Genomic DNA, 24,748 nt, shown 5'->3' with positions numbered 1-24,748 from the left:
TAGCATTCAATCATGCTAAAAGTGGTGTCAAACTGGATTCATACTTCCACGATGTAGATGCACCCCACATTAATTCACGGAGAAGGGTTTTAAAATATCCCTAGTGTCCTTACAGTTGGCAAAGATACGGGGAACGTAAAAGGATGAACAGCACAAAGGGAAACGATGGAACTCTTTGCCCTCACTAAAGATGGCTGCTGGGACTCTTCTTCCCTACTTCCGGATTGCCTTGGCAAGTCTAGCCCCGCCCCTTTCCTCCAGAAGCCAAAGCCTGCGTCACGTGACTGCTCTGCCCTGAGAGGAGACCACGTGGTTTCGCCTCGGGTGAGTCCGGAATCCCTGGGCGCGCGGGAGGAGGAAGTGACCCAAAGGCAGGGAGAGCGGATTAGAGGAGGCAGAGGCTTCCCCCATGGGGAGTCAATGGGGGGAAGAATCTGATTGGAGATGGAAAGGAGGAAAGAGGGAATGTGGAGCGTCTCATGCTAAAGCTATCCTACACTTACACTGTAGATTTAGTGGAGTTTGACAGCACTTCCAGCTGCCCTGGCTCAATTCTGTGGAATCATGGGAACTGTAGTGCTGTGGCATCTTCAGCCTCCTCTGCTAAAGGGGGCTGGAGGTGCCTCAACAAACTACAGCTCCCATTATTCCTTAACAAATCTGAGATTCTTTCCCCCCATTTCTGTTCTCATTAGACTCATGTAGAGGAAGAATCCTGTTGCATCCAGAATGGCTGAGAAGAAACCTTCAGGAGGGCAGCATCTGCTGCTGTTGCTGATCATCGCTGTTGCCTTCACGCACTTAGCTGTTTGTCCCTTTACGAAAGTAGAGGAGAGTTTTAACCTACAGGCCATCCATGACATCCTATATCACAAGCTGGACTTGGAGAAGGTGAATGGGTTTTCTTCTTTAGACATTTCTTTCCTTTGTGTAGGATGAGGTTGCTGTCGAGTCAGTTTTGAATAGGCCAGGATCGCATTGGTGACCAAAGAAGTAATAGCATCTTCAAACCCCTCATTTAAAAAAAACAAAAAAAAAACAGCCCCACTCCAATAAACCCCCATATGACTACTATGAATGTGGAAGAATAAAAACAGCTCCAGTTTACTTGGGTAGGCTATAATAATAATTTTATTCTTGTATCCCACACCATCTCCCCAAAGGGACTTGGAGCGGCTTACACATGGCACACGGTGCCTAAAACAGAACATAAATGAACACAAATTTAAAATACAATTAAATTAAACGTATAGACGTGTAAAACAACAACTAACAATTAAAAACAGTTCTCATCAACCAATGGCAGTTTTTTGTGTGTGTCAGGAGCGACTTGAGAAACCTCAAGTGGCTTCTGGTGTGAGAGAATTGGTTGTCTGCAAGGACGTTGCCCAGGGAACACCTGGATTTTTTGATGTTTTACCTTCCTTGTGCGAGGCTTCTGTCATGTCCCCACATGGGGAGCTGGAGCTGACAGAGGGAGCTGCTCCATATTCTCCCCGGATTCGAACCTTCGACCTATCGGTCTTCAGTCCTGCCAGCACAAGGGTTTAACTCACTGCACCACTGGGGGCTCAACCAACTGCAGTAAGCTAATATAAACGTGGACAGGCAGTAAATCCGGCATCCTCAAACTGCAGCCCTCCAGCTATTTGGACCCCTAACTCCCAGAAGCCCTAACAAACTTGTTCAGTTGCCAAGAATTCTGGGAGTTGAAGGCCCAAACAGCTGGAGGGCTGCAGTTTGAGGATGCCTGCAGTAAATAATCAAACTGGAAATGGGATAAGTGTAAAGCTGTAGTCATGGAAAGAGGTTATGGGAGGAAGTGCAAGGCTGCACACAACAATTGCATAGATAACTAGGGACTAGGTGTTCTCAAAAGCTTGTTTGGACAGCCAGGTCTTTAGGTCCCTACAGAAGGAGGAAAGTGTTGGAGTTGGTCTAATCTCTCTGGGGAAGGTGTTCCAGAGCCAGGGGGCCACCACCAAGAAGGCCCTCTCCCTCGTCACCACCAACTGTGCTTGTGATGGTCATGGGACTCCCCAGCAGATCTTAGAACTCGTGGCGCTTAATAGGGGGGATACAGTCACTAAAATAGGTAGAACTCGAACAGTTTAGGGCTTTATAGGTAGTAACCTGCCTTTTGAATTGGACTGGAAACTTGTTGGAAGCCAGTGGAGTTGCTTTAAAAGGGACATCGTGCACTCCCAAAAGCTCAACCCAGATAGTAATCTGGCTGCCAACCTTTGCACTAACTACAATTTCCGAGTCATCTGCATAAGCGGCCCCAAGTAGAGTGCATTACAGTAGTCCATTCTGGGTGTAATTAAGGCATGGACCACTGTGGCCAAGACAAGCTTTTTGAGATATGGTCACAACTTGTGCACAATCGTTAACTGTGCAAAAGCCCTCCCGGCCACTGCTGACACCTGAGCTTCAAGCATCAGTGCTGAGTCCAGGAGGACCCCCAGACAATGGACCTGTGTCTTCATGGGGAATGCAACCTCATCGAGCACAGGTTGCCACTCTATACCCCAATGGCTTTGCAACTGAATAGGAGCACCTCTGTCTTGTTTTGGATTCAGCTGCGGCTTGTTAGCACCTTTCGAGTCCATCACAGCTGCCAGGCACTGTTCCAGGATCTGGTGGCTTCCTTGGATTTCGGTGGAAAGGAGTAGTAGAGTTGTGTGCCATCTGCATACAGGTGGCACAGAACTCCAAAACTCTGGATGACCTCACCCAGCAATTTCATGTAGATATAAAAAAGCATAGGGGATAGAATGAGACCTTGCGGGAGTCCACAAGTCAATGGCCAGGGATCTTAGCAGATGTTCCCCTAGCTTTACCAACTGGTAGGTCAGTTACAGCCTGTGAACTGAAGGCATCAGGTGTAATTGTCTTTAATCTGGTCATATCTATATTTGAAATTAAAAGCACCCCTCCAAAACACATTTATAATCAGACTTTTAAACAAATTTATTACTAGTGCTGTAGCAAAAAGCCAGACTTAGGGAACATGAATGATACTTCATCATTTGACAAGGCCTAATAGTTTGGATACTTGAAACCTCAGCCAGATGGTACTTTTTTGGATGATCAGATCAATACATTGTTGTTATTGAAAAAAATGTTTGTGCCTTTTCCAGCAAAATCTTCAGCTCTGATTTACGAAGCGATTCCTCTGGATTATAAAAAGGTTTCTAAGTCTCATCATCATAACAATACACATAGACTTCCTTCCATCTTCCTTAGAACCTCAGCCCTTTTCACTTTTTCCATTTCTCCTTCATAAGGGTAAAAGGTTGTGACAAAATACCCCTTCTAGTCTACATTTTGAAGGATAAATAGAGGGGAAACAAGGCATTTTGGCACACTGGGGGAGTGGTCTGCAAGGAGTGTGGCATGAAGAACTGGCCCCTGGCCCCATCAATTGCCCATGCCTTGGATATGTTAACAACTATTGTTACATGTTGATGAAAGTTATCTGAGTGTATTAACAAGAACTTGTGTTTGATCAAATACTATTTTCTTATGTCTTGTCCATGTGTGCATATAGAGGAACAAGGAAATTTCAGTTCCCTAGAAAAGAGGAAATGATTTTCTGATTACATCTTTGTTGATATGTTTACTATGGGAATGACTGTGAACAACTCAGTGCAGTGAAACATTTGGATTGAAAGTAACAAGGGACAGGTGCCTATATTTGAATGACCTCTGTCTAAACCAGCAATGGGTAGTCTTGGTCCCTCAGGGAGTTTTGACATTTTCTGCCAGAAGCTTTAATCAGCATAGCAATGTTTAAGGGATTATTGGAAGTTTAGTCCAAATAATATGGAGGACCAGAGGTTCTGTTTCTCAGAAGTATTGTTGGGTAAGGTGATCACAATGAAAAGTTATTTAGGCCCCTTCTACACAGCCATATCAAATCTAGGTTATTTGCTTTGAACTTGATTATATGACAGTGTAGACTCATATAATCCAGTTCAAAGCAGATAATCTGGATGATCTACTTTGATTTATCTAAATTATATGGTAGTTTAGAAAGGACATTAGAAGAGTACATCCCACTTTGTTTTCAATAATTGTGAATGCTCAAAAATGGGAGGAGCTATGTTGCAGCAGTGGTTTTGTTCCTGTTTCTAGAGGCTGTTAAAAAGGATTTATATCTAGTGTGGATCTTGATCCTTGGGTTATTATTGCTGTAGTTACTTCTGTGGAGTTAAGCTTTGTTGATCTCAGTGAAACTTACTGAGGGCCCTTCCACACAGCCCTATATCCCAGAATATCAAGGCAGAAAATCCCGTTATATCTGCTTTGAACTGTGTTATATGAGTCCACACTCAGATAATGTAGGATTTTATGCCCTGATATTCTGTAATGTAGGGATGTGTGGAAGGGCTCTGAGAAAGACGTCTTCGTTTAAGTAAGAATCTTTTATCAATATCAGTAGGGCAAAGATAGGACATAGGATGGGCTACAACTCAGGCAGAGTGCATGCCAAAACAAAACTTCAGATTGTATAGTTCTATATTTTATTTTTTCCTTTTGCTCCTCTGTTTACATGTGTGCATACTCTGTTTTTTCTTGTTTTACTTGTAAAGCAACATGTACCTTGATGGTGCACTATAAATAAACAATAATAATTCAATTTCTGTCTTTTCCAGGTAGGCAAAGACTACTGTTTGAAGCACTAGGTTGTCAGTCAGTGCATAAAACAAGTAGATCAAAACAAGAAACTTGTTGGGTAAACTCTTCCGCCATTGCTGGAAAAATCCTCCCAGTGCTGTCAAAATATCCCAGTGCTCCTACTGGGAAACATGATCTACAGACAGAGTGCATCTTGTTTCTGATATTGTTTTTTCTACAGCTGTTAGTAGCCCACTTCTAGTGGAAAACAGGGTGCACACTCTGCACATAGCATGTTCCTTGTGATTTTGATGTTTGTTTTGGAATCTGCAGTGGCAGCAGAGATACATAGGAATACCTGGAGAATCCACCGTCAAACTAGATTAATTAGCTTGCTGTGTAAAAGCAAATTCTTGTATTTTTCCTTTATCTTAGTTGGGTTGTTAATTGGACTGAATATGTGTCGTGATACTTCCGTATAATTTTGTGTTATCCTTCTCTTTCGTTTTAACTACAGTATGACCATCATGAATTTCCTGGAGTTGTCCCGAGAACATTCCTTGGTCCAATTTTTGTTGCTGTGTTTTCCAGCCCAGCCATATACATGTTGTCCCTGCTGCAAATGTCTAAATTTTACTCCCAACTGATAGGTACGAGATCTGTGGGTTAATTTTAGGAAGTACACTTTTAACATTTATACTTTCTGATTATAGTGTTGTGATTGTCCTTTAATTGTCATGGTAAGGTCCTATGGAACTCTGGGCTTTGTGGCCTGGTGAGACCCTTGAACTCTCTGGCTGCAAATTACAAAGACCCCTTTCTTAAAGTATAAATCCTAACTTTCCATAGGATGCTGCAATGGACCTGAAAGCAAAATGGCACTTAGTGTGATACTGCAATTGGGTCAGCCTGCCCCCCCCCCCAAAAGTGATCTCTAGCCAAGAAATAAATCTGGAAGTGATTTTTAAATGACTATAATCAACTTGGAGACCCTGGTAGGTCAAGAGGTGATTAATAAATGACTGCAAAAAGTGATAAATAAATTGGAATGTTATGTGAGTGACACTGTACTGTGCTGCAGCGGGTGGATTTTGGCCTTTGATCCTCCATGTAGTTTCTTATCCCTCTTGTACTATAACATTTAGTGAGACTCTTTCTACTACAGATGTTAATGTGTTTATAGATTTCTTTTTGTTTTAACCTAAGTCCGAGGAAGCCTGGGCTTGAGTGTGATTTATGCCTTGTGGCGGTTGCACAAAGAAGTCAGAAAGCAGTTTGGCTCAACAGTGTCCTTGATCTTCTGTCTGATAACTGCTACTCAATTCCACCTGATGTTTTACTGCACTCGAACTCTCCCTAATGTGTTTGCACTTCCTATTGGTAAGTAATTACACTGAGCAATGCTTTTAAATTGAAACAGTTTCTCCTTTTTATCAGTACTGAGTCATAAAGCATAGTGCAGATCTACTTCAATTAATGAAGGAGATGTGTTCTTGAGCGTTGGGGCTTTAACAGATTAGGTATCAAAGGAAGAAGAAAAAAACAAGAACAAATAGAGATAGGGTTTTGTATTCCTGAAAATAAAAGCAACTCAAGATGTTTCAGAAAATGTTTTTGTTATGGAAAAACTACCCAAAATAATAAAGCAGAGCATCCAAAAACAAACAGAATACAGAAGTTGAGTATCAGCTCATTAGCGAGCAGAGCATGAAGTGCTTAGGTAAGCAAAGATGCAGTGTCCAGTCTTAAAAATCACAAAGGTTTATTTATAATAAGAAGAAATAACTGCATTTCTTAATAATCAAGAACTGAGTCTGAGCTACTCTAACACCCATCTCTTCTAATATTTCAAAGAGAGGGGGAAACACCCATCATTACATCTCTCTTACACACACACAGAGAGAGATCCTTCAAGCACAAAGGATATACACTAATGTAAGAAACAGAAGTCAGAATTAAAAAGGCTTGCGGTAGAAAAGTATCCATAGTAAACAACCAATTGGAATGAGAGCAGAAACAGAGAGGAGAGAAAAAATTAGATGCATTCCAACTGTCATACAGGAGACATGAGGGAAGAGAAACCTTTAGTGTATTCTAACCCAGTGGTTCCCAACCTTTTTTTGACTAGGGACCACTCTCTATTAGTACCAAAAGGGTTACGAATCAATTTTTGTCAACTTTAAATTTGGTTTTGGAGCCCCCGGTGGTGCAGGGTTTAAAGCGCTGAGCATGTTGACTGAAAAGTCGCAGATTTGAATCTGGGGAGTGGCTTGAGCTTCCGCTGTCAGCCCCAGCTTCTGCCAATGTAGCAGTTCGAAAACATGCAAATGTGAGGAGATCAATAGGTACCGCTCCGGTAAGAAGGTAACTGCGCTCCATGCAGTCATGCCAGCCACATGACCTTGGAGGTGTCTATGGACAATGCCGGCTCTTCAGCACCACACCCCAGAGTTGTACACGACTGGACTTCATGTCAGGGGAAAACCTTTACCTTTACCTTTACCTTAAATTTGGTTTGGTTATTTGGGGTGCTCATTCAGACAACTGCATTGGATAGACCACATCAGCTCTAGTTTCTGATACAGAGCATATGCCATCTAGTAGCAGCTCATCTGCTTGCCCACAGAAAACCATATTTAATGATCTAGAGCTGATGTGCTCTATCCAAGGGGGTGGGGCTAGTCAGCAACAGGAAAGGAGTGGCAGGTGGTGCCAAAGGAGCTGAAATAAAATAAATAAATAAAGAGAAGGGAGGCTTACGGACCAGATTATCGTCCTCGCAGCCTACTGGTGGTCTGTGGCCACAGGTTAAGAACCAATGTTCTAACTAACTAAACTGTTCCTCATTGAGGACTTGAGATTTGAGCAGTGTGGGGTTGAATTCCAACAGTTTTATCCAAAACTAGAAACAGGCACAAGTGAAACGAAACCACCAAGTCAGATAAGCCTTGCATAAGTAAACAATAACATTTTGAACCTTTTAAAGACTATTTGAAAATTTCTTCCAAAATCTTGTATTTAGTGTATACATCACGAACTGGACCCCTTTGCAGCTACACTTGGAAAGTGTTAGTAAATTAGCTTGTTCCACAATGTAAAAAGGGTGGTATGGCACAAGAGCATGGAGCTAATTTTTGTATTCAGTTGCATTAGGGTCTGGTAGGCTGTGGCTCTGAATCTGAGATCCTCTTTGCCACCTGTAAACCCAGCTTGGCTGTGAGTAAACCCATCTGTTTTCATATGGAGAGAGTGGAGGACAGATGGACACACATAGCAGGGTTTTTTTGGTTGTGCCTGAAATATTGTAGAAATGTTAAGAGCAATTATGACGACGCCATCCTGGCTGGTTTTTGAGAACTGTGGATATCAAATATAATATGTATAGGTCTTGCACTGTTTTGTTCAGAATGGGCTAATCTGTTCTCCTCCAGATCTAATTGTGAAGTTTGTTTTCAAAAGGTACTAAATATATTTTGAAAAATGAGTTTTTGGTGGCAACACATTATTGACTAGAAGTAGAATATTATGTACAGATCAAAACTATTAAAATGTATCAAATTACTTTGGTACAAGTTTTGGAAAATTGCATTTTATAACAAAGGAATACACATCCTCAGCATTTTTTTTATTGCTGTGAAATTTGTTAGAAGGATTTCTTACCTATTAGAAGCAATTAGACTCCAGGATCCATTAGCCCCATCGCTAATGGACGTTGGTCAGGAATAGTGGGAACAATAGTCCATCAGTATTTGAAAGGCTATATGTTCCCCGCCTCTGTTTTGTTTTTTTAATGCTATTTTGAATGAGATATTTGCTGTTTTATCACTTTAATGTGTTTTGGTAATGTACATTTGTGTGCATGTGAGTGGGACTAACTAGTTTTTTAGTTGTCGTCTCATTCCGATCTCTGACCTCACAATGTAGTGTATTCAGTGTCTGATGTGTTATTTTATTTACCAGTTCTACTGGCAATTACATCTTGGATACAGCAAAAGCACCACCTGTTCATCTGGTTCTCAGCTTTGGCAATTATTGTCTTCAGATCAGAACTTTGCATATTTCTGGGGCTTATGCTTCTTGTGACCCTCTTCAATAGAAGACTGTCCTTTGTGAAAATGCTCTCCTATGCTATTCCTGCAGGAACTTTTTGGTTAGGTAAGTTTCTTAAAGTGCTTTTGAACTCACCTGACTTACTTCTGAAGTGTCCCTTCTAAAAATGTGTAGCTCAGTCTGAAATGAGTAAGTATCTTAAATGTATGTGTGGTTTTTTTTTTTAAAAAGAGTTTCTTTCAGTTGCATATGCAAAACAAAAACAGTCATACATGTGAGCTATCTCTCTCTCTCTCTCTCAGACTCAAACACATATCTTCCAATCTACAAACCACATGAGATGAGTGGTTTAGACCAAGCTTCAGGGGACTATGGCCATTTTGTCACCTGTGCAACTCACCAGCAAACTAAAAAAGACAGGGGAAGAGGACCAAAACTAGGAGACAGTAGAAGCTATATTATTTTTTTTGTAGTTTTACTTGAGGAGACAGGTTGGGGAAACTGACACCTCCCCAGCTAACCTGCAATATTTTGGACTTGAATTCCCAAAAGTCTTGGCCCAGAAGTTAGTAAGAGATTGTTGGAGTCACAGTCCAAAACATCTGGAAGGACAAAGGGTCTCCATTAACACCATGATATATGAATTGGGACTAGTGGAAGTCTTAGAACATGCTACCGTGTCTTGTCTGAACACAGGGATGCTATAGTGCACCTTTGTGCGGGTGGAAGTGAGATCTGATTATTGTAAACCTAAATATATAATAATATTGCACAGTGGTGTTTTTTTATGAACCACACACACATTTATCTTTAGAAGGTATTTAGAGCTGTCTTAGTGATAGTGCCAGCATAAGCCAATGGTTTGCGTCCATACTGTGCTGTACCTAAACCTTTGGACCTTCAGCTCCTAGATGACCCAGGATGGAGGATGTTAAGGGTCTGGAGGAGATGTACATTAAAGACATACATCTTTATTCCAGCAGTATTGTTTTTAAGTTGGTATGAAAATTCTCAAAAACAAATTTTGCTCTTACCAAGAAATTTTCCTTCACTTCTGAATATTGTAGCATTTTAATAACTTAAAATTTCAAGTGAGCATTTAGAAATACAGTTCAAAGATGGGGACAGGCAAAGTAGCCTTAATTACTTTTATTGTCTCATTCTCTATAATTCTAGAAATTTGGAGATTGAAGGGAAATTTCATTGGGGACGCATTTTGACCTTCCTTGGAAGCTAGAACCATGCTTGATTTAGCTTCGTTCCATTTGATGTTTATTCATCTGATAGACATATTATAGGCGGTGTATCCCTTATCCAAACTACTTGGGACTAGAAGGGTTTTGGATTCCCCCCCCCCCCCCCCGATTTTGTAATATTTGGATATATGTAATGGGATCTAACACAAAGTTTATTAAGTGTCAACTACTCCTTCACACATAGACCAAAGTTAATTTTATGCACAATATTTTAAAGCATTCTGTGCTTGATTGAAATATCAGAAAACAAAGGTGTAACTATCTCAGCCACCTATATATATGGACAGGTTTGGAGTGCTTTGGATTTCAGAATTTCAGATAAGGGATATTCAACCTGTACTTAAATCAATAAATAGAAAACATGTTCTGGTTTTATTCTAGAATATTTTCTTCTTTTAGGACTTACCGTGGCCTTGGATTCTGTGTTTTGGAAGCAGCTTTTGTGGCCTGAGGGGAAAGTGCTTTGGTATAACACAGTTTTAAATAAAAGTTCCAATTGGGGAGTATCCTTTAAATTTTGCACACAAAGATTCTCGCAATAGTTGAGTCTGGTGTTCTGATTAGTTATGATGTTTGAAATGATTGGTATAGAGAAGCCTTTCTTGAGCTTCTAAATAACAGCAGCTTATTATGATATTAAAGACTGTAATTTACCTAAGATCATTTTTTGATCCAGTTGTTAAAGGTCTTCATTCCTATGAAGCTAGATGGAGGGTCCACATATTAATGGGAGTTTGAAGCCAAGCATCAAAGACAGATGGCTTCTTACAATTGCTTATAATCCCTAACCCCAACACCTACTGTTTCTTAGATACAAATGTCAGGAAAGGAAAAGGAGAGTTGCAACATTACTTTAAAAGTAGTTACATTTCTATTGCCAAGGCTGCTTGAAGCAGTTGAATGCCATTATAAATATAGTATTACAACTGATGTATCGTATTTCTCTGAAGTTAATGAATCAGTTACATTTAAGTTTAGGTTTTTGTTGTTGGGTGCATTCAATTAATTTCTGGCAACGATTAACCTATCAAGAGGTTTACTATTTTTTAGCAAACCCTCACTACTAGAGGGAAAATGATGCCTCTTTCTGTCCCTATTGTTGCTTCAGCAACCCACAACAGAGCACAATGTAGTGTGAACCAATGCTTGAACTGCATGATGTTTCTTCTCTACCGTTAAATGAAGCTCCGCTCCTGTGAATTGTAAAGTTGACTCCAGAAAGCGATGCTCACATTGCTGATGGAGTCACAGGCTGTAATGTAATAGTAGCATATATTCCTGGCGTTATCCGGATGTCGTTGTGACTGCTGCCTGCTTACTTTCTCCCTCCTCCAGCTCTAAGGGGGCCTACCTCACAGGGTGTGTGTATGTGTGTGTGTGTTTATTGCTCTGTGATCAATTGGTAGTGGTGAATTGTGCCTGCTTGTGTGTTCTCGGAGCCTCCGGTGGCGCAGTGGGTTAAAGTGCTGAGCTGCTGAGCTTGTTGACCGAAAGGTCACAGGTTCGAATCCGGGGAGTGGCGTGAGCTTCCGTTGTCAGCCTCAGCTTCTGTCAACCTAACAGTTCGAAAACATGCCAATGTGAGTAGATCAATAGGTTCCACTCCAGTGGGAAGGTAATGGTGCTCCATGCAGTCATGCCGGCCACATGACCTTAGAGGTATCTACAGACAATGCTGGCTCTTCGGCTTAGAAATGGAGATGAGCACCACACCCCAGAGTCAGACACGACTGGACTTAATGTCAGGGGAAAGCCTTTACCTTTACTACTGTGTGTTCGAAGGGACAAGGCAATTAACTGGGGCTTCCAGACATTGCCCATCCCTGCCCTAGAGATTTGCTGCCATTCAGTGCAGATAAAACTAGACTAGACTAGAAGCTGGTAGACAAGAGTGGTATGATAGTATTTAAAATACATATACAGAATCCGTTTTCTTCAACCCTGATATTTCTTTGCACAACCTGGACTGTGAATGCTTAAACGATTTAAGCACTTTGTTTCAAGAAGTGTCCTTTAAACCAGAGTTTTCGAAACAGTTCTCCTCCAGATGTTGCCGACTTCAGCTCCCACAATTCCTAACAGCTAGTAAGCTGGCTGGGATTTTTGGGATCTGAAGTCTAAAACACTTGGAAGAGCAGAGTTTGCTTCTTTCTTTTGGTGTGAGTGCCTGTTTTGCCAGAGCATCACACTCTCTCAATCTCACTAGAAGGCAAATACAAAACCTCTTTGTACAAATCTCTGAATAAAATTTGCCATGATAGGTCCGCCTTAGCATTGCCAGAAGTCAGACACTTGAATGCACACAACAGCATCACAACCAACAGTTTGCATTGTACATCTGCAGGCATTGGAATTCCTGCATGTTGTCAATACTCCCCCTTGTGGTTATTAATGTTTTGGATACATAAAGATCCACATTCTGAAACTGAGTTCAGTTAACCATTAGGAATTAAGTGAACTTTGTTATTTCAGAAATTGAGAAAATTAGGAATACATTCTTTGTGAGTGTATTTATGTTTCTCCTTTGGATGGCATCGATGCTAATGAAAATACTGTTTCTGTGTTCTACCAAATATTGCCCATATCTGTCCTAGAGATTTGCTGCCATTCAGTGCAGTCAACATAAGAAGTTTTCACATATTATATAAGGAGAAACTTAGGTGCCTTGAAGAAGGGGAATGCGTAGCATTTTGATGGACTACAACTTCCATCACTCTTAGCCATCACTCAATAGTGCATATCAGCCAAATATCCTCTATAGGGCAAATTCTCCTCACCCTTTGATTTGTGATTCTCCAGAATGTGCCAGACAGATAGAAGTTAGAGAGAAAATGTTTAATCAAATCAATAATAATAATATCATCATCATCCTTAACTCTTTTTCTCTTTAAAGACGTCTCCTTTTCTGTGGTATTTTTATTCAGCCTTGCCTCGTGCTCTGGGATGCAGCATTATTTTTATACCATTAGGTGCAGGAGACAAAAGGACTCGAATATTACTTCTACCCACACTTGGTTTTGTTTTCCTGTATTCCTTTCTGCCCCACAAAGAACTACGGTTTATTATATACACTTTTCCTGTCTTCAATATAGTGGCTGCCAAAGGCTGCTCACGAATGTAAGTTTCTGTTTTTATAATACTTAAGTGTCTTGACCTTATTGATTTTTGTCATTCATCAAGAAAAACTGGCTTTTAATTTGTCTGATACTTAGAAAGCCTGTAAAGTTGGCCTTAAGGCCTCAGAGGAGAGGAAATGGCCAAACACTAAGATGTAAATTTATGCTGTCTCCTCATGATGACTCAGATTAGAAAGAGAATCAGAAGATCTAGAAATCTGCAATGCAAAATTGTAGTTTTTATTTGATCCTGACTTCAGCATTGGCCTTAGAAGAGAAGTTGTCAGAGAAGCTTTGAATCAAGACAGATTAAAATTAAAGTCTACAGGAGATACTGTTTCATTCAGTCCTTGTCTTCCCCTATATATATTGTTGGATTAAAATTTCCATAATGCCTAGCTTTAATGAGTTGTTGCATTCCAATAGATTCTAAACATGAATGACATGTGATAGCATGTTATGGCTCAGTGGAAAGTGCCCTGAATCCCTGGGGGGGGGGGGGGGGGGGGGATAGAGTGGTATACAAATAAAGTTTTATTTATATATATTATTCTTTCCAGGTGCAGATAAAGCCATTTTAATTGCTTCTGATACTTGAGTTGGACATACAGATATTAGATGCTGTGATTTGGTATTTTGGAGTGGCTGTATAGTGTTTAATGCATTTAAATATTTTATGCCTAATGGTTTAATGACACAAAGGGTTGAATTGAAGTTTTTTTACACTCATATTGTAATACATTGGCCCCTTGGTGGTGCAGCGGGTTGAACTGCTGAGCTGCTGAACTTGCTGACCGAAAGGTTGGTGGTTTGAATCTGGGTAGCGGGGTGAGCTCCTGCTGTTAGGCCCAGCTTCTGCCAGCCTAACTATTCGAAAGCATGCAAATGTGAGTAGATCAATAGGTACCATTTCTGTGTGCCATACAGTCATGCTGGCCGCATGATCTAGGAGGTGTCTACGCACAAAGAAATGGAGATGAGCACCATCCCCCAGAGTCAGACTTGACTAGACTTAATGTCAAGGGAAACCTTTACATTTATTGTAATACATTTACATTATTTTAATATGTGTCCTATTTATAGTCAGCCACCTTGAGTTCCTATATTGGCAGAAAGGTGGAATAGAAATACATTATTATTATTATTATTATTATTATTATTAATAATAATAATAATAATAATTTTAAGACTGTTCAGAAGCTTCAAATGGTCCAATGTTCGGCAGCCAGGATACTGACAGGAGCGGCGCTCAGGGAGCATACAACTCCTCTGTTGTCCCAGCTCCACTGGCTGCCAGTTTGCTACCGGGCACAATTCAAAGTGCTGGCATTAGCCTATAAAGCCCTAAACGGTTCTGGCCCAACTTACCTGTCTGAACACATCTCCTCCTATGAACCCGCTAGGACGTTAAGATCATCTGGGAAGGCCCTGATCTCGGTCCCGCATGCATCACACGTACGTCTGGCGGGGACGAGAGACAGGGCCTTCTCAGTGGTGGCTCCTCAGTTGTGGAACACCCTTCCTACAGAAATTAGATCGGCCCCCTCCCTGTTGGTATTTCACAGGAAAGTGAAGACCTGGTTGTTCGAGCAGGCATTTGAATAGGCAGTGTATTGAATATAGGAATATGGAACAACGGATTATGAGATTGGATCTTGATTCTACCTATGACACGCTAATGAGATATTATAGTTATGTTTAATTGATTGTTTATTATATCATTGCTTTTAACTGTTGTTTAACTCTTTTTATGATGTTGAGCATTGAATTTTGCTATTGTTAACCGCTTTGAGTCGCCCAAGAGCTGAGAAAAGCGGTATATAAATGAAGTAAATAAATGAATGAATAAATAAATGTCATAAAAACTAGATACATTCCAGATGATACATTGAGTATCATACTATTCTTTCTTTTCTTCACAGTCTAAACAATTACAAGAAATCTTGGCTGTATAAATTAGGCTCTCTGTTTGTGATAGTTCACCTCATTGTTAACACTGCTTACTCAGGAGCTTCGCTCTATGTCTCACATTTCAATTACCCTGGAGGAGTTGCCATACAAAAACTACACCAGTTAGTACCTCCAACAGCAGGTGAGTCAAGCTGAGTCAGCATATAAAATATAAGTTTGGGGCACTGTGCCTCAGGCAATATGTTGGACAAAGTACACATTACATGCAGCTACACATTTTCAATAGAGATTTGAACCTGGTGTGGGAGGGCAAGTTTCTTTTGAGGAGGCAGTTTGGAGCGGAGAAATGACACTTCACTACTTCCTCACTCAAAATCCTCCTAACGCTGCTTCCTTTTGTTCTGGGGAGAGGAGGCATATGTAGTTTGGAATATACATTGCATAATTACCATCTTCAGCAGTAATTACAAAACTGGGAATGTGGATCACTATGTTTAAATGGACTCTCAGAATGAGTAGAAAAGTGTTAAGTTTTTTTTTCCTGGCCATTAAGAAGTGTTGCAGTTAACTGCTACCTTTTAGAGAAGATGACAACGTGTGTAAGGTCAGTGGTGGAGAGGGCATTTCTCTCAAGATCTTTTAGCAGGAAGACAGCAAACAGTAGTTTTAAGGAAGATCCTTGAAGATCTCTCAGGATGCAGCTACACTTGAAAATTAATACAGTTTGACATCACTTGCTGCCATGGCTCAGTGCTATAGAATTGTGGGAGTTGTAGTTTGGTGAAGCACCAACACTCTTTGGTTGAGAAGGCTGAAAACATGGTAAAAATTTCAGTCTCATGGGTTGTAGTGAGCTTTCCAGGCTGTATGGCCATTTTCCAGAAGCATTCTCTCCTCACATTTCGCCCACATTTATGGCAGGCATCCTCAGAGATTGAGGAATCTGTTGGAAACTGAGCAAGTTAGGTTTATATATCTGTGGAAAACTCACAGCAACCCAATAACACTCATGGATCCCTAGTATTGTGTGATGACAAAATAGTGTCAGATTACATTATTTTAGCAGTGTTGATGCAGCCTCAGTGTGAACCTAGTAACAAAGATGGAACAAGTTCCTTAAGACATCAAGCCTGACCTCAGTGGTAAAAAGGTGTTCATTTAGTCCAGTGGTTCTCAACCTGTGGGTCTCCAGATGTTTTGGCCTTCAGCTCCCAGAAATCTTAACAGCTGGTAAACTGTCGGATTTCTAGGAGTTGTAGGCCAAAACACCTGGGAACGCACAGGTTGAGAACCACTGATTTAATCTAATGTCCAATAGCTTCCCCCCTAATTATTATAGTTTTATTCTGCCTTGCTTAGAGAAGACAATGATGCTGGGGAAAATTGAAGGAAAAAGGAAAAGGGGCTGACCAAGGGCAAGATGGATGGATGGGATCCTTGAAGTGACTGGATTGACTTTGAATGAGCTGGGGGTGGTGATGGTCAACAGAGAGCTCTGGCGTGGGCTGGTCCATGAGATCACGAGGAGTTGGAAACAACTGAACGAATGAACAACAACATTCTGCCTTTCTTGCATTTAACACATGTGTTTCTTTCCCATCTTGTTTTACATGTAACACTGTATAAATAAATAAATACATGTAACACTGTATGCCTACAGGACAGGTTAGCCTTAGAGATGATGGCTGGTTTACAGTTTTAGACTGTGCTTATGCCCCATAGATATCAAATTCTTTCAGTCTAAGTGTAACCTCACTCTTAATTTCAGCCATTATTTTCATCTTGGTCCCAGTAGAAGTTACCACAAAATTATTTTAGTAAACAAAGTTGAGCCCATTAGTTTGTTCATGCCTATATAAAGTCCAAATCTTATCCTTTGCTTTTAGGTACCTTCAGCTGGAATGGCTGTTTATTTAACAGTCTTGTATATTCTCCTTTCAGATGTTTCCGTCCATATCGATGGGGCTGCAGCACAGACTGGAGTGTCTCGGTTTTTAGAAGTCAATTCGGATTGGAAGTAAAGAACCCCTTCCAAACTGTGTGGTTTTGGAACCATTGTTTTCTCATTTTAATGCATGAATCTTCTTGTCATTATAACAGTCACTTATACTGGGGTTTGTTGCAGTTTGATAGTCCAAGAATAATTTTCTACTCTTGCTGGGGCAGAATGCTACAAGTAAATCAGGGTACAGGAGGTAATGGGTATCCCAGGAAAGCCTTCTTTATTTTATTTTTCTAGCAGTCTGAAGTAGATGTGAAACCTTTCTCCCAAAGCAGTGTTGTTGTTGTTGTTGTTGTTGTTGTTGTGTGCCTTTGAGTCATTTCCAACCCCCCCCCCCCGTCCCGTCCCCCCCAGCCTCAAATGCCCAACCCTTCACCTCTTCTCCTAGTTTGGGCACTCCATCTTTAAAAGTTTCTCCATTACTTAGGTTCTCCCTAAGGTTTTCTTTCTTGGCAACAGAAGTTGCCTTTGCCTTCTGAGGCTGAGAGTGTATGACTTACCCAGGGTGATTGTATGGGTTTCCATGGCTGAGTGAAGATTTGAAACCCTCTCTCCAGAGTCATAGTCCAATGCTCAAATAACATGGATGGTGTCAACAAAACCTTCCATGAAAGTTCAAAAACTTGGGAGCTGCCATCAAGAAGGCTATCCTCACCAAATGTGGTAGTGAGACTGAGAGAAAGCTGTCCTCTGAAAATAATATAATTTGGGCAGACTCATGTTAAGAGATAGGGCTTTTCAAAGAGTCTGGACCCAAGCTGTATATAGGGCTTTAAAGATCATGACCGGCAGTTTTATTTCTACCCAGAAATGGACCCATAGTCAGAGGAGCCATTTGAAGAAAAAAAAAGAGTTATATGTTCTCCAAAACCAGCTCCAATCAGCATCGGTGCACATGATGTACTCAAGGCATGTGTCTGTTCAAGACAGCTCATGAAATGGTTGCCATTGATGCTGTGTAAATGAGTTTCTAGCCATCATTGGGACCTGGAGGTTCAAGCTTGATTCCTGGAGTACTCCAATGATCCTGCAGATTCAGAGAGAGTGTAACCCTGTCCGAAATGGGTTGAATCCCTATTTTCTTTATTTTGACTCATCAGGAGCACCTCTTATCTTATTTGAATCAAGTTTCAGTTTATTTGCCCTCATCCTCCCCATCACTGAGAACAGATACTGATTTTAGAATTAAGACAGCTTCCGTGGAAATAGATACAACTGCAAGATAGTGTTGGATGTCATCACTATACTGATGACATCCCAGCCCCAAAACTCTGGATAAGTTCTCTCATCAGTTTAATCTAAATGTTAAGTAGTGTGGAAGATAAAACAGATCCCCGGAGGACTCCACAGGCCAATGGCCATGAGATCAGATAGAGATCCTCCAGAAGTTGCAGAACATATAATGTGAAATGACACCCCAGTATACACCACTTTTGGCATAATATATGTCATTTCCCAGGAACTTGGGCCATTACAAAGGAGGTGAAAAGATTAGATCTTGTTATGGGTGTATAGCCCAGGAGACTCTAAGACAGTGGTTCTCAACATGTGGGTCCCCAGGTATTTTGGCCTACAACTCCCAGAAATTCCAGCCAGTTTACCAGCTGTTAAGATTCCTGGGAGTTAAAAGTCAAAACATTTGGGGACCCACACGTTGAGAACTACTGCTCTAAGGTATCCTTAAATACCGTGTGTAGATGAGTGCTGGAAGGTCCTACCAAGTGTTACACATGTTGTGAGCCACATGTTGCCTCCCTCTGCTAGATGGTAAGATAGAGAATCATTTTGTTTCAAATTCTTATTCTTCCTTCATGACCCTGCCATGAATAGTAAATAAACGGTGAGACAACTAGGATGCCCTCTAGCATTCCCCAAAACTTCACAGCTTTATCTACGTTAATCCAGTTAAATTAACAATATGCCTGGCATAATCTTCACAATCAATAGAATATGTTTAGCCAAAGTAAATACTTAATGCTTTTATATGGAGTGTGGAAAATGTGGACTGTGAATTGCATGCAGCCTAGAATTCAATTTTTACAGTTTTAACATCTACAATAACCTTCAAATCACTTGCAATTAGCAAAACTTGCAACCTCTCCCCCTCAAAAAAATGCCAGAAGGTGAAAAATTAGCTTGTTTTTCACCTGATTCAATCACATGGGGAAAAATGTGCGAAAACCAGCTAATTTTCAGCCTATGGTCGGCGGTTACACCACATGCCTGAATATATGGAGGGAGATGAGTGTTAAATGACTTCTATCCCAGTTTCGGGCCTCTTCCACACAGCTGAATAAAATCCCACATTTTCTACTGGAACATATGGCAGTGGGGACTCAGCTAACCCAGTTCAAAGCAGGATTTGTAGGATTTTCTGCCTTAATCTGGGTTATATAGCTGTGTGGAAGGGCCCTTTGTTGCCCATTTCTTGTGTAATGAGTATTCCTAGATTCTAACTATCTCCTAAGAAGCTAAATATTAAAATTCAACATTTATAGTTTCTTTGCACAAATGATATGATAAGGCAATATCGAGGAAAGAACTCGTGATATTTGGGTAAACATTCAAAGTTGTTTTGGACAAATAAACAAATATTCAACTTTATTAAATATGGATATGGGATATTTCTATTTTGTTAAGTCTAGAAACTGGGAAAATAAATCCAACCTGAAGAAATAGTTTTCTCATGTTTTGTTCTGGGATCAAATTGAATATGAATGCCCCAAAGGCATAACTTTAGAGAAGTTGGAAATACTTAATCACAAACCGGAGGAGGGAAATATAGCTGCATACATTTTGATTAGAGTTTTCATAGGATGTTCTTAACTTCCAATAATGGGAATCTATATGCATATTTTGAACTTTCCTAAAACTTCCAAGTAGCCCTGTCACTAAAATTGAGTATATGCTAACAAGGTTAATATATATGAGGGAAACATGCATTAGTGGTAGCCTGCATTTAAGATTGACTCCTAAATAAACTAAATGACTCACATGCGCCCTCAAACCTGACTTCGCTTTCTTTGCCATGACTCAGAATGCCTTAAGGAAAAGCCAGACATTTCATTATCTTCCTTGCAAGACTGGTGGCTATAAGCTTGTCATAAATACGAATGTAGGCAAACTCTATAAACTTGCCACTGCCATTAATGAATTAGGATGAAAAGAGTTTTACTTGCAGGGGATTTTAGAATAATGCTATTCAGGGGAAAGTTGCATCCTAATAATAGGCTATTCAATAGCCAATGGTGTATTTCTGGAAGGGTTCTCCAAGTGTTTAGTTTTATCCTGCAGATATGCTAGATTTTCTATTTTAATTTTTAAAATTAAAATAATAGGTCAGCTGGTAAAGGTTGCTTTGCTTTGGTGGGGTGGTAGTGGTGGGACTGGTTCCCAGAATCTCCCAGGAAATGTAAACAATGGTCATCACTTTATAGTTTCGGAAGAGGACAGGAAAAGAGGCTAGTGAGGAGGAGCCCGTTCTTGAACAAAAGCCTTTGCAGGTGTGCTCTGTGTTATATTGATGACCCTGACTTTTTGGACAGTTTAGGAACCAGAGTACTCCGCAAAACCAGAAATTGTCAAAATGTGGATCCTTCTATCATTTTTCACTTTTAATTCAATCTTATTTTAATTCATTTTTTTAAAAAATGGTTGTACCATATACTTGTGTACACATTGAAGTTCTCCCAGGATGGACTAAACTTTCATTTTTTGTTACTTTAGACAGAGAAGGAGGTGGTCTCTTTTTAAATAGGAGTTAAGGTACAGTTCTTATATTTACCTGTAGATAAGTTGACCCTAGGGTTTTTGGCCTGATTTTTTGGCTAAAATTTCTAGACTTGTACATGAGAATGTAAAGTAAATGTAAAGGTTTCCCTGACATTAAGTCTAGTTGTGTCTGACTCTGGGGGGGTGGTGCTCATCTCCTTTTCGAAGAGCCAGCTCTGTCCATAAACACCCCCAAGGTCATATGGCCAGCATGACTGCATGATGTGCTGTTACTTTCCCACAGAAGCAGTACCTATTGATCTATTCACATTTGCATGTTTTTGAACTGCTAGCTTGGCAGAAGCTGGGACTCCCCAAATTTGACCAGCTGCGCCACTAGGGGTCCCTTACATGAGTATGTACAGTACTTTAAATCGGTTGGTGTTTAATTTGATTTTTACTGTAGATTGGTTGAAATTTAATTCAGCCTTATTTTAATCAATGACAAAAGAGGAGATTGAATTTTGAATATGTGGGTTCTAGTTATAATTAAAAATGGTCAAAAAACTTTGAGAAGCAGATTGTCAAAAAGCAGAGGACGCTTGCATTGGAGTACAAAGATGGGTGGTACATTACTGCCTTTCTACAAATATGAAGGGAATATTTGGCCATCCAGGTGTTGCTGGACTTCCATAAGACTACTCAGCATAGCTAAAGATGAACAATGAGAGCTGCTGAACAACATCTGGAAGGCCACGTGTTCCCCATCCCTGCTTTGCTAAATTTTGGTTTGTCATCTCTTGGAGAGGCAAGGTAATTGTAGGAATCTGGCACAAATGTATCTGCATCTTTCTTAGAGCTTCTGATGATCTGGTGGTTTTCAGAGTCTTACATATTAAACAGTAAATAAATAAATAGGGATGGTTACAGGACAGTTAATTGTGCCACATATAGGTTGTACTGGAGGCATTAATTCATGTGATTAAATGGAGCCAGCCAGCCAGACTCTTGCTAGCTGCCCTCGAGCATGGCCTTTGCAGTCCCCGCCACCTATTTCTGCTGCTGCCAAATATCAAGCATGCCATACAAGCATGCTGGAAGATCAAATAGAATAACTTACATCCCATTGGAATAATCTGGGTTTAGATTGGGAGGCAATGTGAGAACCAACTTTGGTCACCCTTTGTTGGGGGAAAAATGCACAATTTGTTGGTTTCCTTTGACTTTTTAACAGGTTTTGTCAACCATTATAATATTTTAGTCTCAAGTGAGTAGGAAGCCACAGAGATAGAGTGGGGTCCACTCATCCTTGCAGGCTCAGTTTCAGAATGTAGCACTTTCTGAAATGGAAGCGTTTCTGTTAGGTTCTGTAGCATTTGGGCTACATGCTCTTTAACATCCATGTGAAGCTGCTGGTTGAGCTGACCAGGCATTTGGAGTGAGATCATCTATAGACAGAGTAAAAATGCTGTAAATAAAATAAATAGATATAGATGGGGTACTGTGGACCGATGGTTCCTGATGGGATGTCCAATATGCATTCCCCCTGCATTTTGGGATACTCTTGGGTGCAACATTGTCTTCTGTGGCCCAGTTTATCATCCATCAATGAGTGTGAAGCCATAAAACAACACAAAGGTTTAAACCTAGGGTGGATAACAGTACAGAGCATGGGAGCAGTGACATTTTTTCTCCCTCTTTCCCCCATGTTTGACCACATAGGGACATCTCAAGCTACTTGAAATAAACTTTAAATGGCCAGTTTTTCTACTCTGTATTGTTGAAGGCTTTCATGTTTGAAATCACTGGGTTGTTGTAGGTTTTTCCGGCTGTATGGCCATGTTCTAGAAGTATTCTCTCCTGATGTTTAACCTTCATCTATGGCGGGCATCCTCAGAGGTTGTGAGGTCTGTTGTAAACTAGGCAAGTGGGGTTTATATATCTGTGGAATGTCCAGGGTGGGAGAAAGAACTCTTGTCTGTTGGAGGCAAGTGTGAATGCTGCAGTTGGCCACCTTGATTAACATTGAATATCCTTGCAGCTTCAAAGCCTGCATCTATAGCAGGCATCCTCAGACCTCATTACCTCTGAGGATGCCTGCCATAGATGTAGGTGAAACATCAGGAGAGAATACTTCTAGAACATTGCCATACAGTCCGAAAAACTTACAACCCAGTTTTTATACTCTTTTTGGATATGGCAATTTGGATATTCATGGTGGTAGTGGCGGTAAGGGACACTATATTTGATGTATGATTTTTGACATGAACCTTTTTGAAAATAGGAGCATCTGAGTTCCTTAGAGGTGTCCTGAATGTCATAGAAACAGGGTTAAGGCTGTGCTTAGCCTGTGAAGCACATATTATGCATCTTGGCCTGAACAAGCATTGAATATTGAGGTTAAGTTAATGATGGAGAGGCTACCGTGAGCAAAAGACACATTATCACACTGTTGCTATGCCTTGTGCACAGAGAACTCAATTGAGACAACTGGTTGTGTATGTGCATGTGTATATATGCATCCATCTTTACTACAGTTTTCAATTATTTGTCCTCTTACAGGTATGACAAAAGGGAAGACCTCAAACCAGGTGACTCCGACATGTTCTCGTATACACATTTACTAATGGAAATGGACCCGGTTCAAATATCGCATTATAAGATGACCCACAGAGTCCTAGCACACATCCCTGGCACCAGTGGAATTGAACTGAATTTTACTGCACTACCTCCTGTTACTTTGAACTTGAAATCCAAACTAGTACTACTGGAAAAGCTTCCTACTTCTGGAACATAGACATTAGGAGACTTCACCTTTATTTTCTTCAGAAACTTAATTGTATTTGATGTAAAACCATAACTCAGTGACTGTGAACATTATATAGTATCATTCATTTTTTATGGTCTGTGTATGCACAGCTGGTACTATGTATTGTGTCAGATACACACGTGTGTGCGCGCACACACACACAGAGGTATATATTTTTCAATGAAATGGAACTTTGATTTAAAAAGTGCTCTGTGCTTTTCTTACTGGCTGTACTTTGAGACTGCAATTACAATTACCTGCCAAGATTTGGAGACACAGAAACAGGCATTACACTGGAATAGCACTTACATGTGAAATGCCCAGCACACATCAGCCAAATATTTAGTGGGTTCTTGTTATCTGCTGGGGTTTGGCTTCAGGATTCCCCATTGATACCAAAATCCATAGATACTTAAGTCCCATTATGCAATACAATGTTGTAATAAAATGACGTCTTTTATATAAAATTGCAAACAACTCCTGCTTTTTTGTATTAAAAAAATCAAGCAGTAACTGATTGAATTTATATATGCAGACTCATGGATATGAAGGACCGACTGTAGTATAATTTTGATAATATAATTGTCTATAATACTGACCAACACATATTTTGGTGCCTCAAACATTAGAGCAGTTTCTGAGTATGTTTGGCCGATCCAAAAATGGCACCAGCTTTCCCCCATCAGCTCCAATTTTTAAGATACAGAACATATGCCATCTACCAGTCACTACTTGCTTGCCCATAGAAAACCATGACAACAATGTCAAAGAAAGTAGAGCTGATGAAGTCTATTGAACGAATCAGTGCCTAAAATAATTCCAGGAACAGGCCTAAAAATTGTCAGGCTGTGTAATAATTAATGTTTCACACAAAATCTGGGGATGGGTTGTTTTGCATGCTTATTCATGTGTGATACCAGCTTGTTTAGCAGTGGTTCACAACCTCTGGGTCCCCAGGTGTTTTGGCCTACAACTCCCAGAAATGCCAGGCAATTTACCAGCTGTTAGGATTTCCGGGAGTTGGAGGCCTAAACATCTGGGGATCCACAGGTTGAGAACCATGAATGGGTATAGCCTTCCATCCTGGTAAGATGTCTGAACAAGGCCTCACTATCACTTCATAGAATGACTGTTCTGCAGTGATCAAAAGAGTCATCCTGTTAAGCTCTTTTAAGTTCAAAAGGTTAGAGAGGAAGGGAGAAAAAAGTGACAGTACCTTTAAGACTAACTGGTTTTTGTTTTTTGCTAAAATAAAATTCAGTGGATTTAA

The 24,748-nt window shown here is 40.4% G+C and overlaps 1 protein-coding gene across 2 annotated transcripts; it reads left to right on the top strand.

Moving 5' to 3' along the window:
* The first annotated feature begins 220 nt into the window (after positions 1-220).
* On the top strand, positions 221-24,748 carry ALG12 (ALG12 alpha-1,6-mannosyltransferase). Of its 2 annotated transcripts, none has more exons than XM_060777795.2 (10): positions 221-324; positions 696-891; positions 5,141-5,273; positions 5,830-6,003; positions 8,584-8,778; positions 10,329-10,432; positions 12,823-13,046; positions 14,968-15,137; positions 16,898-16,973; positions 23,232-24,748. In XM_060777795.2, the coding sequence occupies exons 2-10, from the start codon at positions 730-732 to the stop codon at positions 23,464-23,466; spliced, it is 1,473 nt and encodes a 490-aa protein (XP_060633778.2). In that variant the 5' UTR covers positions 221-324; positions 696-729; the 3' UTR covers positions 23,467-24,748. The 2 variants fall into 2 exon arrangements, with proteins under 2 accessions (XP_060633778.2, XP_060633779.2); XM_060777796.2 differs by having other exon boundaries at positions 16,898-16,994; positions 23,232-23,312.

Source organism: Anolis sagrei, chromosome 5 (genome assembly GCF_037176765.1).
Source record: "Anolis sagrei isolate rAnoSag1 chromosome 5, rAnoSag1.mat, whole genome shotgun sequence".
NCBI classification, from domain to species: Eukaryota; Metazoa; Chordata; class Lepidosauria; order Squamata; family Dactyloidae; genus Anolis; species Anolis sagrei.
This window is presented reverse-complemented; position numbering and strand designations above follow the sequence as displayed.

What these genes read in the sequence shown, in the direction of transcription:
- ALG12 (XM_060777795.2), top strand. Translation starts at nt 730, where the DNA reads ATGGCTGAGAAGAAACCTTCAGGAGGGCAGCATCTGCTGCTGTTGCTG. An exon ending in ATTTTACTCCCAACTGATAG is followed by an intron (nt 5,274 to 5,829) that starts GTACGAGATCTG and finishes TTTTAACCTAAG; the next exon opens with TCCGAGGAAGCCTGGGCTTG. An exon ending in GTTAGTACCTCCAACAGCAG is followed by an intron (nt 15,138 to 16,897) that starts GTGAGTCAAGCT and finishes TTCTCCTTTCAG; the next exon opens with ATGTTTCCGTCCATATCGAT.